Source organism: Mobula birostris, chromosome 2, assembly GCF_030028105.1.
Source record: "Mobula birostris isolate sMobBir1 chromosome 2, sMobBir1.hap1, whole genome shotgun sequence".
In the NCBI taxonomy this organism is placed as follows: domain Eukaryota; kingdom Metazoa; phylum Chordata; class Chondrichthyes; order Myliobatiformes; family Myliobatidae; genus Mobula; species Mobula birostris.
In genome coordinates this window covers 121,156,614-121,170,375 of record NC_092371.1, presented here as the reverse complement: position 1 = coordinate 121,170,375, position 13,762 = coordinate 121,156,614, and the positions used below count along the sequence as shown (strand labels likewise).

At 43.5% G+C, this 13,762-nt stretch overlaps 1 protein-coding gene across 1 annotated transcript in view; it reads left to right on the top strand.

Annotated features, from left to right (window-relative positions):
* Positions 1–13,762, top strand: part of LOC140190498 (TOG array regulator of axonemal microtubules protein 2-like) — an 89,805-nt gene that overhangs the window by 18,500 nt on the left and 57,543 nt on the right. Inside the window, exons 2-3 of the mRNA XM_072247132.1 lie at positions 1,253–1,528; positions 10,602–10,840. Of these exons, the coding sequence (XP_072103233.1) occupies positions 1,417–1,528; positions 10,602–10,840 (351 nt within the window). The 5' untranslated portion in view covers positions 1,253–1,416. The remainder of the gene's footprint in view (positions 1–1,252; positions 1,529–10,601; positions 10,841–13,762) is intronic.

The window sequence follows — 13,762 nt, the reverse complement described above, 5'->3', positions numbered from 1 at the left end:
CCACATCTGCTGCAGGCTCGCTAGTGGCTGACGAGGCCAATACGGGACAGGCAGACCCAGCCACAGTGGCTGGGTTTGGTGCTGCTGTGTCACGGTTCTTCCTCCTTCTCCTTTTGTCCTCAATGCCAGCGGGGAGGATGGTCGTAGACATGTGCATGTCCTTCGGCCTGCTCAATTGTATTTTAGGTGGAGTGCAGTGTGTGCGGTACTGGCCCTACCCTTTACACCCGGAGTTCATCTGCCATAGCCTAGCAAGCTGGGATGGTGACAACAAAGTTCTCGGGTCAGAGTGTCCTCCTCCGAGGTGGATGGCCTGACAAGGCTAACGAGCCCCACCTGCCCGGGTTTGGATTCAGAGTTGTCCTCCTCTTAGGCTGGCTGCCAACCAAGGCTAACGAGCCCAGCCTACCCATCCAGTTATACTGCCGGACAGGTAAGCAGTAAACAATAAACAGTGGTGTCGGTAGGGTACTCATTAGTCTTACAGCCTGAGGGTAGAAGTTGTTAGCGACTCTGGCAGTCCTAGTTCTGATGTTTCTGTACCTCCTTCCTGATGGTAGTGGGTCAAAGAGATTGTGGGATGGGTGATAGGGATCTTCAACAATGCTTCAGGCCTTTTGTATACAACGCTCTCGGTAAATGTCACAAATTGGCAGAAGGGAGAACCAGCGATCCTCTCAGTGGTTTTTACTATCCTCTATAGGGTTCTGTGGTCCGATGCCTTGCAGTTTCCGCACCACACAATGATGCAGGCAGACAGGACACTCCTGATGGTGCTCCTGTAGGAATCTGCTAGAATGGGGGCAGAGAGCCTTGCACGCCTCAATCTCCTCAGAACATGTAGACTTCTTGACTGTTAAGGAGGTGTTGTGGGTCCAGGTTAGATCGTCCATTATGTGCACAACAAGGAACGTTGTGCGCTTCACTCTCCCCATGATAGAGCTAATGATGTGCAATAGAAAGTGGTTGACCTGCACCTTCCTGAAGTCCACACATTTCTGACATCCAGGATCTGCGTTATTTTATATTTTCAGAAATGAAAGAAACTTGGAGGTCAGAAACATTTATGGAGAGAGAAAGCGAGCTGCCCATTTTAGGTGAATGCCATTTTTCGCTCTGACCTGCCAGATGTTTGCAATATTTTTCTGAGATTAAAATTGTTGGAAATTGTTTCAAGTATTATTTGACAAAGCGTTTGCCCTTGAAGACCAGGATGTGCTGAGGATTGTACTAACCCTTCTGTTCTCTGTAGCCTTTTTTCAGTCCAGTCTGAACTTGTCCCTGGAGAAAGCCTGCTTTGTAAAGAGCACGAGGGAAGGTGCTCAGTCCGCAGGTGGCTGGGTCCTGGGCAGTAATCCCTTCTACCACTTGTTCGATGGCAGCACACTGGAGGCTGTTCATCTTCATGGGTGCAGCATGAAGCTGGATTGGACAGAATCGGAGACGGAGGACGGTCACCCTTTGTTCCACACTCTACAGCTCAAGAACAAACTCATATGCAGGATGTCGGAAATCCTGCCACAGAAAAGTAGGTACTGAATTGTCTGGGAAATCTGTCAAATTTCCAGCATTCTTGGACGTAGTGTCCTCATCCTTTCTGGCTTTCTGGTTTCTGACTCTCTCTGCCAACTGCCCCTCTTTATTTTATCCTCCCTCTCTTCCTCTCCTGTTCTTCACCATCTCTACACTCTCTCCATCTCCACCCTCTTTATATTTCTTTTCTTTGTTATCTGTTACTTTTTGTTTTTCAGTCTTGTTACTCTTTGTGTGTCCTAGAGATGTGCAAGTCTCCAGGTTTGTCCAGCCTTGAAGTGCACATTAAGATGCGCTTCCCAGTGTAATCTTTCTGAGATTAGAGATGATTAGGAGCAGGGGTACATTCCTGCTGGAACTTCCAACATCCATTGTGACCACTTCTATCCTACTCTCTGCCACACTCTGCCCTCTCTTTTTCCTTGCTGCTCCCTATCCCAGGCATTCCCAGCCTGTTTTATGCCATTAACTGAAGAGTTTGTGGAACCACTGCTCTACCCTCATATTTTAACTTTTTTCTCTGATTCTCTCTCTTCCACATCATCTCTTTCTCCATTGTCTTTATCTCTCTCTGTCTCATTGTTCTTTCTTTATTTGTGCTCTCTCTCTCTCTCACACACACACTCATACATACAGTTTTGTTTCTTTCTCTCTCTCTCTCAATTCACCCTTTCTTTTCCTCACTTTTTTTCAGTGGTCAATTAATTCACCAATCTACCGATTTTTGGGAGGAGACTGGAGCACCTGGAGGAAACCCCCATGGCCACAGTGAGAATGTACAAACTCCACACAGACAGTATGGGAGGTCAGGACTGAACCTGGGACTCTGAAGCTGTGAGGCTGTGGCTCCACTAAACACTGTCCCATTACAGAACTGTAGTGTGGGGAGTAATATGGATGAGAATACTTGATGCTTCCCACTTGCCCCCGTCACAGGTTGTGAGCACAGCCCTCGACATCTTAGAACCCTCCCGGGGGTGATGTGAAGGGGCTGGGATGAGATCGTCCTGCTAGAAACAGACCCTGGCAATGGGGCCTAACAAGTACAGTTGGTCGACCTCAGTATCAGCTGCCAATGCTACAACCCAGGCCCTGGCTGAGGAGGTTCAGGAGTGACTGGTTCAGTAATGGTGGACTCTGCATGGGAGATGATTGGAATTTGCACTGAAGTGTGGGGGCATCTTTAGGAACAGTTTACCACATAGTATGATGTGTTGTGAGGCCACTCAGCTGCAGTTTGTTGAGAGTAACTGCCTCCAGTAAAGAATGTTCTGGTTCAGACTGAGTTTTAGATCCAGATTCAAACGATTGTCTAGACACCAGGGTGCGATGAAGTGTACTTAAAGCTCATGGAGCAAACAGTGTCATAGTAATGACAAGTATAGTACGGTAGTAAATACAGTGAAATGTGCAGAAAAACCTGAATTGTGCAAGGACTGTAGTGCAGCAAAGGTTATAGTGGTAACTCTGCCTGTGCTATTCACTCAGCAGTACGAAAGAGTCCACTGACTGCAACACACAGAGGAACTCAGCAGGTTTGGCAGCATTTGTGGAAATGAATAAGCAATCGATGTTTCAGGCTGAGACCCCTCAACAGGACTAGAAAGAAAGTGTGAAGAAGCCAGAATAAGAATTTGGGCGGGGTGCTGTTGAAGGGGAAGTAAGAAGCTGGGAGATGATAGCTCACAAAGGTGAAGGGCTGGAGAAGAAGGAATCTGATAGGAGAGGAGAGTAGACCATGGGACCATGGAAGAAAGGGAAGCGAGAGGGGTGCCGGGGGAGGCGATAGGCAGGTGAGAAGAAGAGGTAAGAGGGGACTGGAGTGGGGAATTGAAGAAGAGGGAAAGGGGAGGGGAGTGTCTCCTCCCACTTTCTCCAAAGTCAAGGTGTAGCCGTGGGCAGCTACATAGGCCCCAGCTATGCCTGTCCTTTTATTGGCTATGTAGAACAGTCCAAGTTCCAAGCCTTTCCTGGTAATGTTCCCCAACTCTTTCTCCGCTACATTGGTGCTACTTCATACACCCATGCTGAGCTTGCCAATTTTATCAGCTTTGCCTCCAACTTCCACCCTAGCCTAAAAACCACTTGGTCCATTTCTGTCAGCTCTCTCCCCTTCCTCGATCTCTCTGTCCACCTCCACCTCTGCAAATGAACTGTCTACCGATAGCTTTGATAAACCTACTAACTCCCACTGGTACAGCATCTTCACTATACCTTTTCCCACCTTGTCTTCTGTAAAAATGCCATTCCCTTTTCTCAGTTCCTTCAGTTCCACCATATCTGTTCCCATGTTGAGGCTTCCATTCCAGGACATCCTCCTTCTTTAAAGAATGGGGTTTGCCTTTCTCCACCATTAATGCTGCCCTCACCCGCATCTCCTCCATTTCACGGACATACCCCCCACCCCATTTTTCTACTGTCTTAAAAGGGATAGTGTTCCTCTAGTCCTCACCTACCACCCTATGAGTCTCCACATCCAGCACATCATTGTCTACAGCTTCTGCCATCTTCAGTGGGATCCTTCCACCTTGCACATCTTTACCTCCCCTGGATATTTCCTGTAGTGGGAGAGTCTAGGATCAGAGGGCACGGTCTCAGGCTAGAGGGAAACCCATTTAGAATAGAGATGAGGAGGAATTTCTTTAGCCAGATGGTGGTGAATCTGTGGTACTTATTGCCACAGGCGATTGTGGAGGTCAAGGCATTGAGTATATTTAAAGTGGAAGTTTATATGTTCTTGAATAGTCAGGGCATCAAAGGTCATGGGGTAAAGGTAGGAAAATGGTATTGAGAGGGATAATAAATCAGCCATGATGGAATGGTGGAGCAGACTCAATGGGCTGAATGGCCTAATTCTGTATGTCTTATGGTCTAAGTGGTACACCATCCCTCACCTTCATTCAGGGGCTCAAACAGTCCTTCCAGGTGAGGTAACACTTCACCTGTGAATCTGTGGGATCATCTACTGTATCTGGTGCTCCTGATGCAGCCTCCTCTACATTGGTGAGACCTGATGTAGATAGGGTGACTGCTTTGTTGAGCAATTTTGCCCCATCTGCAAAAAGCAGAATTTTCCTGTGGACAACCACTTTAATTCCAATCCACATTCCCAAGGCCTCCCCTGCCCCCATGATCAGGCCACCCTCAAGTTGGAGGAGCAACACCTCACATTTCATTTAAACAGCCTCCAACTGGATGGCATTCGATTTCTCCAACACAGTCATTTTTACCCCTCCCCTTCTCTCTTCTTCAATTGTCCACCTCCCCCTGGTGCCATTCCTCCTTCCCTTTCTTCCATGGTTCACTCTCCTCTCCTGTTAAATTCCTTCTTCTCCAGCCCTTTACTTTTTCCAGCTATCACCTCCCGGCTTCTTACTTCATCCCTCCTCCCTCACCCCGCTTGGCTTCACCTGTCATCTTCTTTTGGTTTACTGACTCTGCAGTCGCTCCACAGAGCTTCCCGTGCTCAGGGTCCCTTCTACCTACCTGTGTCCCTGCTCTGTCCCCCCATCATCCTGTACAACACCAGATCACTTCTACACACCCCTGTCTTCCTCTGGCATTATTCCCACTGCTTGACAGTTCTGTTTTATTTCTCTTCTGTTCAACAGACTTATGAGGGGTGATTGATAAATTTGTGGCCCAGGGTAGAAGGAGTCAATTTTAGAAAACTAGCACATTTATTTTTCAACATAGTCTCCTCCCACATTTACACACTTAATCCAGTGGTCGTGGAGCATACGGATCCCTTCTTTGTAGAAGTCGGCGTCTTGGACCAGAAGTGGGCCACAGCAGGGGTGATTGATAAATTCGTGGCCTAAGGTAGAAGGAGATGAGTTATTAACTTCAAACTTTCTGCATTTTCACTCAAAGAGTTGAACTGCACGTGCATGTAACAAAAGCTGTATAACTCATCTCCTTCTACCCTAGGCCACAAACTTATCAATCAACCCTCGTAGGATGTTGAAGACTTTTGCACAGTACTGTAGTAATTTTATGGATTACACTGAACTGCTGTTGCTGCAAAAGAAAATGCTTTGCTTTTTCCCATTAATTTAATGACTGGCAAACTCTGAACTTTCAGCTGCTAGGCATATTAACCAGCAGTGACTCCTGAACATAGCTGGACCATAAAACCAAGGTTCACTCAGCGTCTATTCTCACTGTTCATGTCAGAATAACTTTTATGGAAAAGCAGCACAATTGCCTTCTTCTCCAGACTGGGACACTCCAACAACCACCAGGCCTGGCCCTGAGCCACCTTGGTAACTGTGTACAGCAAAAGAGCTTTAGAATACTTTACATGGAAAAATGTTTCTTGCCATTGGAAAATAGAAAATTGAACAGAGCAGTTTAAGAATAGGCTCTTCGGCCTACCTTGTTTTGCTGAACTATTTACTCTAGTAATTAAATACCTAACTAAACAAAATTAACAGTAATATTGTACAAGGGACACGTTTCTCAATCAGTATGTTAAAGAAACAATGAGGGAATGGAATATTCAATAAAGAAAGAATTAATTGAAGAGGCATAGATGAAGAACAGTAATCATAAACAATAGAGTTTTATTTAAAAATCAGGAGTGATTTAGTTTGATATGACCAAAATCAGTCTATGACATCATGAGGAATTCTGCAGATGCTGGAATTTCAAGCAACACACATAAAAGTTGCTGGTGAACGCAGCAGGCCAGGCAGCATCTCTAGGAAGAGGTACAGCTGACGTTTCGGGCCGAGACCCTTTGTCAGGACTCAACCCAAAACGTCGACTTTACCTCTTCCTAGAGATGCTGCGTTCACCAGCAACTTTGATGTGTGTTGCTGTGATGTCATGAAGCATGTTGGCTATGGTTGATTAGGAAACTATTGTACATTTAAAGGAATGACAGTAAGTAAACAAACAGTGGTTAACCTTTGAACAATGAATACATAGTTTACAATAGGATACTGTCTGGGGTAGAATAGCTCTCAAGATAAAGCCACCGCAGCAGTCAGGTCAGAGGCACCACCACTGGCTCTGTTACATAGCAGGGATGGTCAAAGTCTAGGCAAACAGCAGTGATAGAGACACACACACGATTTCCGTGGCTGCAAACGAAACTCCAAGCTGACGTACTCGCTCTCTGGTGCTAGGGTCAAGATGTCTTTAGCCAGGCATATGATATCCTGAAAGCGGAGAGCGAGCAGCGAGGGGTTGTGCTCTACATTCGTTAAGGATAAACAGCAACATCGCCACCACGGTTATTCTAAACACTGCTCCATAAGGTTGTCTCCTCAGCCCGCTACTCACCTCTATACACATGCATGGTTGAGTGGACAAATTCTGCACTAATTCCATCTGCAAGTTTTCAAATGTTACCACCACAGTGGGCTGTATTTTAAATAACATTGAGACGAGTGCAGGAGGAAGATAGAGAGTCTAGTAACACGGTGTCATGACAACAACCTTCTCTCAATATCATCAAGTTAAAAGTGCTCGTCATTGACTTCAAGAAGGGAGGGACAGTGCGTATGCTCCTGTCTGCATCAAAGATGTTGAAGTTTGAGAGGGTTGAGAGCTTCAAGTTCTTAGGAGTAACATCACGAACAATCTGTCCTGGTCCAACTGTCAGAATCAGAATTAGGATCAGGTTTAATATCATTGGCATACGTCGTAAAATTTTGTTATTATGTGGCAGCAGTACATTGCAATACATTCTAATAAAAATAGTCAATTATGTTAAATATATATACATATATTTAAAAAGTTGAATTAAATAAGTAGTTTAAAAAGATTAAAAAGAGAAAATTTGTGAGGCACTGTTCATGGGTTTGTTGTCCATTCAGAAATTAGATGGCAGAAGAGAATCACTAGGTGTGTGTCTTCAGGCTTCCGTACCTCCTTCCTGATGGTAGCAATGAGAAAGAGGCGTGACCTGGGCAATGGGGGTCTTTAATGATGGATACCTCCTTAGTGAGGCATCATTCCTTGAAGATATCCTAGATGCTGGGGAGGCCAGTGCCCATGATGGAGCTGACTGAGTTTAGAACCTTCAGCAGCTTCCTTTGATCCCGTGTAGTGACCCCCTCCCCCCAGACAAGACGGTGATGCAGCCTGTCAGAATGCTGTCCACTTGTGATTGTGTTTGGTGAATTAACAAATCTCCTCAGACTCCCAATGAAATATAGCTGCTGTCTTTAACTGTGTTGATATGTTGGGCCCAGGATAGATCATCAGAGATTTTAGCATCCAGAAACTTGAAACTGCTCACCCTTTCCACTTCTGATCTCTCAATGTGTGTTTCCTCATCTTATCCTTTCTGAACCATGTAAACAGCATTGCCAAGAAAGCTCACCAATGCCTCTACTTCCTCAGGAGGATAAAGAAACTGGCATGTCTCTGGTCATCCTTACCAATTTTTATTGATGCACCATGGAAAGCACCTTACCTGGATGCATAATGGCTTGGTACGGCAACTGCTCTGCACATGTTGGCAATAAACCGCAGAGAGTTGCGGGTATAGCTTATGCATCATGGAAAGCAGCCTCCCCTTTGTAGACTCTGTCTGTACTTCTCACTTCCCCAATAAAGCAGCCAGCACGGTCAACGATCCCACCCAACCCGGACATTAGCAGCACACACCACCGGTCTTCTACTCTACCAAATTTCTCCATAATATAATAAGATAGGTTCTTGACCTCACAATTTATCTCTTGCACCGTATTGTCTACCCAGCACTTTCTCTGTGGCTGTTACATTTTATTCTGCATTGTGTTATTGTTTTCCCTTGTTCTATCTCAATGCACTGTGTAATGACACGATCTGTTTAAACAGTATGCAAGACCAGCTTTTCACTGCATCTTGGTACATGTGATGATAATAAACCACTTCCAATATTCATACCAATGACTTGACTTCAGGGTTGTAATAGCTGATCTTTTTCCCTCATGGTAGGGTAAACCAACACTAGAGGTCATAGGTGTAAGTTATGAGGGAGAAGGGTTAAAGGAGATCTGAGGACTAATTTTTTTTCACACAGACCGTAGTTAGTATCTGGAATGAGGAGATGGGAACAGATACAATAGGAGCATTTAAAAGGCACCTGGACAGGTACTTCAGTTTTTATTTAGAGGTGCATCACAGTAACGGGCCCCTTCAGTCCAATGTGTCTGGGCTGTCCAATTACACCCATGTGACCAATTGCCCTACTAACCCGTACGTCTTTGGAGTGTGGGAGGAAACTGGAGTACTGCAGGAGATCCACATGGTCATGGGGAGGATGTACAAAGTCCTTACAGACAGCAGCGGGATTGAGCCTGGGTCATTGGCGCTGTAATCGTGGAGAACTAACCGTTACACTACCCTGCCATTCTTTGCATGATCAGGCCATAAGTGGAATTAATGCAAGGAAGTGAGATTATCATAGATGGTTGGCACCAGAAGGCCTGTCTCTATGCTGCACGGCTCTATAGCTGTCCCAGGTGTAACGACTGCAGGATGTTGAGAGGCGCAGTGATGCTTATGGTGGAACTCCAGTGAAACCAGGTTCAGTGCTGAATTTGGATGCTGTCGTTGGCTGTTTGGGTTTCCTGCAGGCACTTTAGTTTTCTCCCATTTGTCAAACTTGTGTGGAATGGTAGATCTATTGGCCCCTAGTGTGGAGATGAAGGATGGGATCTGGGGTGCTGGTAGGGGGAGTCGATGGCAATGTAGGAAGAACAAATTGGAATTAGTGTAGGATTTGTGGGAAATGACCTCAATAGTTGATATGGATGCCATAGGCTGAAGGGCCTGGTCCAGTTCTGTCCCACCATATGACTCTGCATGTTGCTTACTGAATGCTCATGCAGATGGCAGACTGGTCCTGTGGGTCTGTGGGGTGTGCTGGCCAGGGATGTGGTGTCGATGAAAGTGGCCTGTTTCACCTCTCTGTGACTTGAATCAGTGTAACTGTGGCTTAGGCCGTCCGACTCTTGGCTTGTTTTCCACTCCAGAGAGGTGAGCACAAAACAGCATCTAGTCCATTGCCGGTTAAAAGGCATGGACTTTTGAATTGAACTAACACCACTCTCAGACCCTCACATTTTCCCAAAGTCATAATCATAGAGCAAAGAAAAAGGTTTTTCAGCCCACTGAGCCTACTGGCCATCAAACACCCACACACCATGAACTTAGTAATTACTAATTGGTTTGTTATTGTCACACATACTGAAGTACAATGAAAAACTTTTTGTTTTGCATGGCATCTATACAGGTAATTTCACAATATCAGTACATGGAGGTGGTACAAGGGAACAGTGCTAATAGAATGCAGAATAAAGTGTTAGAGTTACAGAGAAAGTGCCGTGAAGGGCTTTTTAATGTGAACAAAGTCACAGGAGGGACACAGAAACTAGTGGATACTGAAGAGTTTTATTCAACAAAATGAGACACTCTCGGAGGAAGAGGCCTCCCAATCCAATATTAGATGATATTTTTATATGATAAAGATCAAAGGTAACAGGAGGCTAATTCTATATTTACAATGTATCAACAATGCTTTCTTTGAATTACATACAGTTTTCACACACTGTCCTCTTTGCACCCACACATCAGACACTCAAAATGAATGTTAATTAGCATTTTCTGGTAAGCAATCAACTCCAGTCCACAGCTCCTGGAAAACCATTGTTCAGAGCTGCATTTTAAATTCAATCTACAATCTACATTCAGGTTTGAAGAATGGCTGCTCCTGAACTTAATATTTGTTGTATACCCTAATTCCAGAATGCGTCCTAACCCAGGCAGTCAGCAATTGGGAATTAGTAATTGGTTTATTATTGTCACATGTACTGAGATACAGAGAAAAGTGTTTTGCATGATGTTAATATAGTTCAATCCAAACATAACTTCACCAGGTCTTTTTAACTAATGTTTTCAGAGTATTTTCTTTCTTGTTCAGTTTGCATTTTTAGAATACTACAGATTAAATGTACATTGACCATAAATGTATGGAAGGCTTGCTCTGGAATTGTGCATGTGTGAATCTTATAATCGCTGCTACTGGAGATTGCAAAATGGAACAAAGCGTGCCTGATGTTCTCTTCTAGGCCCACTTAAGACCATACTTCCACTGAAGCCGGCTCTGGCTCGCTCTGCCTCACAGAAACTGTTGAATGCCACCAGACCTGTTCCTCCCATCGAGAGGAGCTCCATTTCACAAACTCAGGACACTCACAGCGAGGACCCGTCGGACAAGAGTCCAGAGGCTGCTGCCGCTGAATCACCTGGAAGACCATGTTCGCAAGCCAGAGAGGGACTTGCAGTACCTACTGTGGTCCCAGAGGAGGTAATTGAATAATATAACTATACTAAACAAAATATACAGTTTTGTACAACGGCTATCCCAAGAAAATCCTTTAAGTGGAACCAATTATACTGAGCAAAGATTGTTGGGGTTCGGCACTGAACTGTTTTATCATCCTCCTAGGACTGATAGGTTCCCCACCTATGCACGGCTTTCTGTGATGTGATTTGAGAATCACTGTTCATCTGGGGCTAAGCTAGTGACCCTTTACCTCATCTCCCTCCTTCCTTCCTCCTCCTCCCTCCTCCTCCCATGAATGTGAGAGCCTCTCCTGTACATTTCAGATGGTTTGCAAATTATTTCAGTTTTCTTCACAGAGCCACTAATTACTTGGGACTGATTTTTTTTTTATGTCTTATCCAATAAAAAACAAGAAAAAAAACCACAAAGAGCCTACTGAAAGATTGGGTTTTGTTCACGAAGGAGGCTGCACAGCTAGTGTGGCTGTGGCAACCCAGGCTCAATAGTAATCTCCGGCATGTTCTCCTTGAAACCATGTATATTTCTTTCTACATCCCAACTATATGTGGGCTGGTAGGTAGTTGGCCTCTAGTGTGTGGGTGAGTGGGAGGGTCGAAGGCGTGGACAGAATAAAACAGGAACAATGTAGGATTAGTGTACTGGTCATCACAGATTCATGAGGTGAAGGAATGTTTCCTCACTCTATACCTCTCCATCACTATGAAACTTTGCACTGCCAGAAAATGATAACTGCACAGACTTACATTTTAATTTGCTTAGGTCTGAGAATGCTATTTGTTGCTTACTGAATGCTTGTGTAAGGAACTCACAGGTAGGGGCATGGGGCAAAAGGAAGAGGTCAGGGACTGGAAGAACTACTAGTGGGAAAGAGGCAGTAAACAGAATGTTTTCTGTAGTTACATGAAACACATTGAAAATATTATTGAAGAATTAATTAGGGTGCAGCCTGAATTAGTCTGTCATTATTGTTATCAATTTTTATTTATCGAAGAATAGGCCTTTCTGGCCCTTTTGAACCACGCCACCCAGCAATCCCCTGATTTAATCTTAGCTTAATTATGGGGCAATTTAAAATGAACAATGAACTTACCAACTGGTACGTCTTTGGACAGTGGGAAGAAACCGGAGCACCCGGATGAATCCCTTGTGGTTATGGGGAGCACATCCTTACAGTCAGCAGTGGGTGTTGAACCCGCTTGCTGATACTGTAAACTGTTTAGTTCCAACTATGGAGCTAGGTTGTCCAAGTTAAAGCAAGACCATAAGACATAGGAGCAGAATTAGGCCATTTGGCCCATTGAGTCTGCTCCACCATTCTTCACGGCTGATCCATTTCCCTCTCAACCCCATTGTCCTGCATTCTCCCCATAACCTTTGACACCCTGAATAACCAAGAGCCTATCAACCTTTGTTTAAGTATACTCAATGACTTAGCCTTCACAGGGTCCGTGGCAATGAATTCCACAGATTCACCACCTTCCTCATCTCTGTTCTCAATGGGCGTCCTCCTATTCTGAGGTTGTGCCCTCTGGTCCTAGGCCTACAGGAAACAGACACTGTAGGAAACAGTTTTTCCACAGTTTTTCTATGGTGCATGAGGTTGCACTTTTGCCATTTCTGTAACATTTTTATGTCTCCTTGGATGTTAATCTCCCAGCTATGATTTTCTTTCTTTTCTTTTCAAATCTTTTTATTACTATTATCCAAAATTAACAAGAGTACATCAAAGTAAGCAACACTTACAATGTCTCAAGAAAAAAAACATTATTTTAAAGATTGAAAAAATTTTGGTGATAAAAAAAAGAGAAAAAAAAAAACCCTACTAAGCAAGAAAAAGTGAGAAAAAAAACCCCATTAGGTGTACAACCCCGGAGCCATGCGTCATACAAAAAACTTCTAAAGATAAACATCAAACCGCCAGCAAGAAAAAACATGTACCAAAAATTTACAATTAATCGTGGAGGAAATCTATCAATTAACTCAAATGATAATAACGAGCAAATAAACCCCATCTTTATTCAAAATCAAAAATAGGTTCAAAGGTTCGACTTCTAATTTTCTCCAAACTAAGACATAGCATCACTTGAGAGAACCATTGTGACAAAGTGGGAGCCGAATTATCCTTCCACTTCAACAAAATGGCCCTCCTAGCTATCAATGGAACAAATGCAATAACATGTTGGTCAGACAAAGAGATACCACGGATATTTTGAGGAATTATTCCAAAAAGCACAGTTAATTTGTTAGGTTGTAAATTAATTTTAAGTGCTTTAGAAATTGTCGAAAAAACTGACTTCCAGAACTGTTCCAGTATAGAACAAGACCAAAACATACATGTCAGTGTAGCTGTCTCAGTTTTACATCTATCACAATAACTATCAACGTTAGGGAATATTTTAGACAATCTCTCCTTCATCAAATGTTAATGATGTACAATTTTAAATTGAATCAGTGAATGACTAGCACAGATCGAAGAAGAGTTAACCAGCTTCAGAATCCATGTCCAACCCTCCGTCATGAAAGTCAAATTGAATTCCTTTTCCCAATCTTGTTTAATCTTAAATAAAGGACGCTTATCCCATTGTAATAGCAAATTATAAGTTCTTCCAATTGAACCCTTCATCAAAGGGTTCATACTCATAATAGTATCTAACAGGTCTGCCTCCAATATGTAAGGAAAATTACTTAAATATTTTTGTAAGAAATGTCTAACTTGAAGGTATTGTAAAAAGTGTGAGTAAGAAAAAAAAATTATCAACTAATTGTTCAAAAGACGTCAGTCTATCTTGTTTAAATAAATCCAAAAAACAATTAATACCTTTTATTTTTCCATATCACTCAAAGAAGGCTTAAAAAGTAATTTTGATAAATTAAACTACAAAGGTTAAATTTTTTAAGATTAAAAAACATTGTGGAACTGGA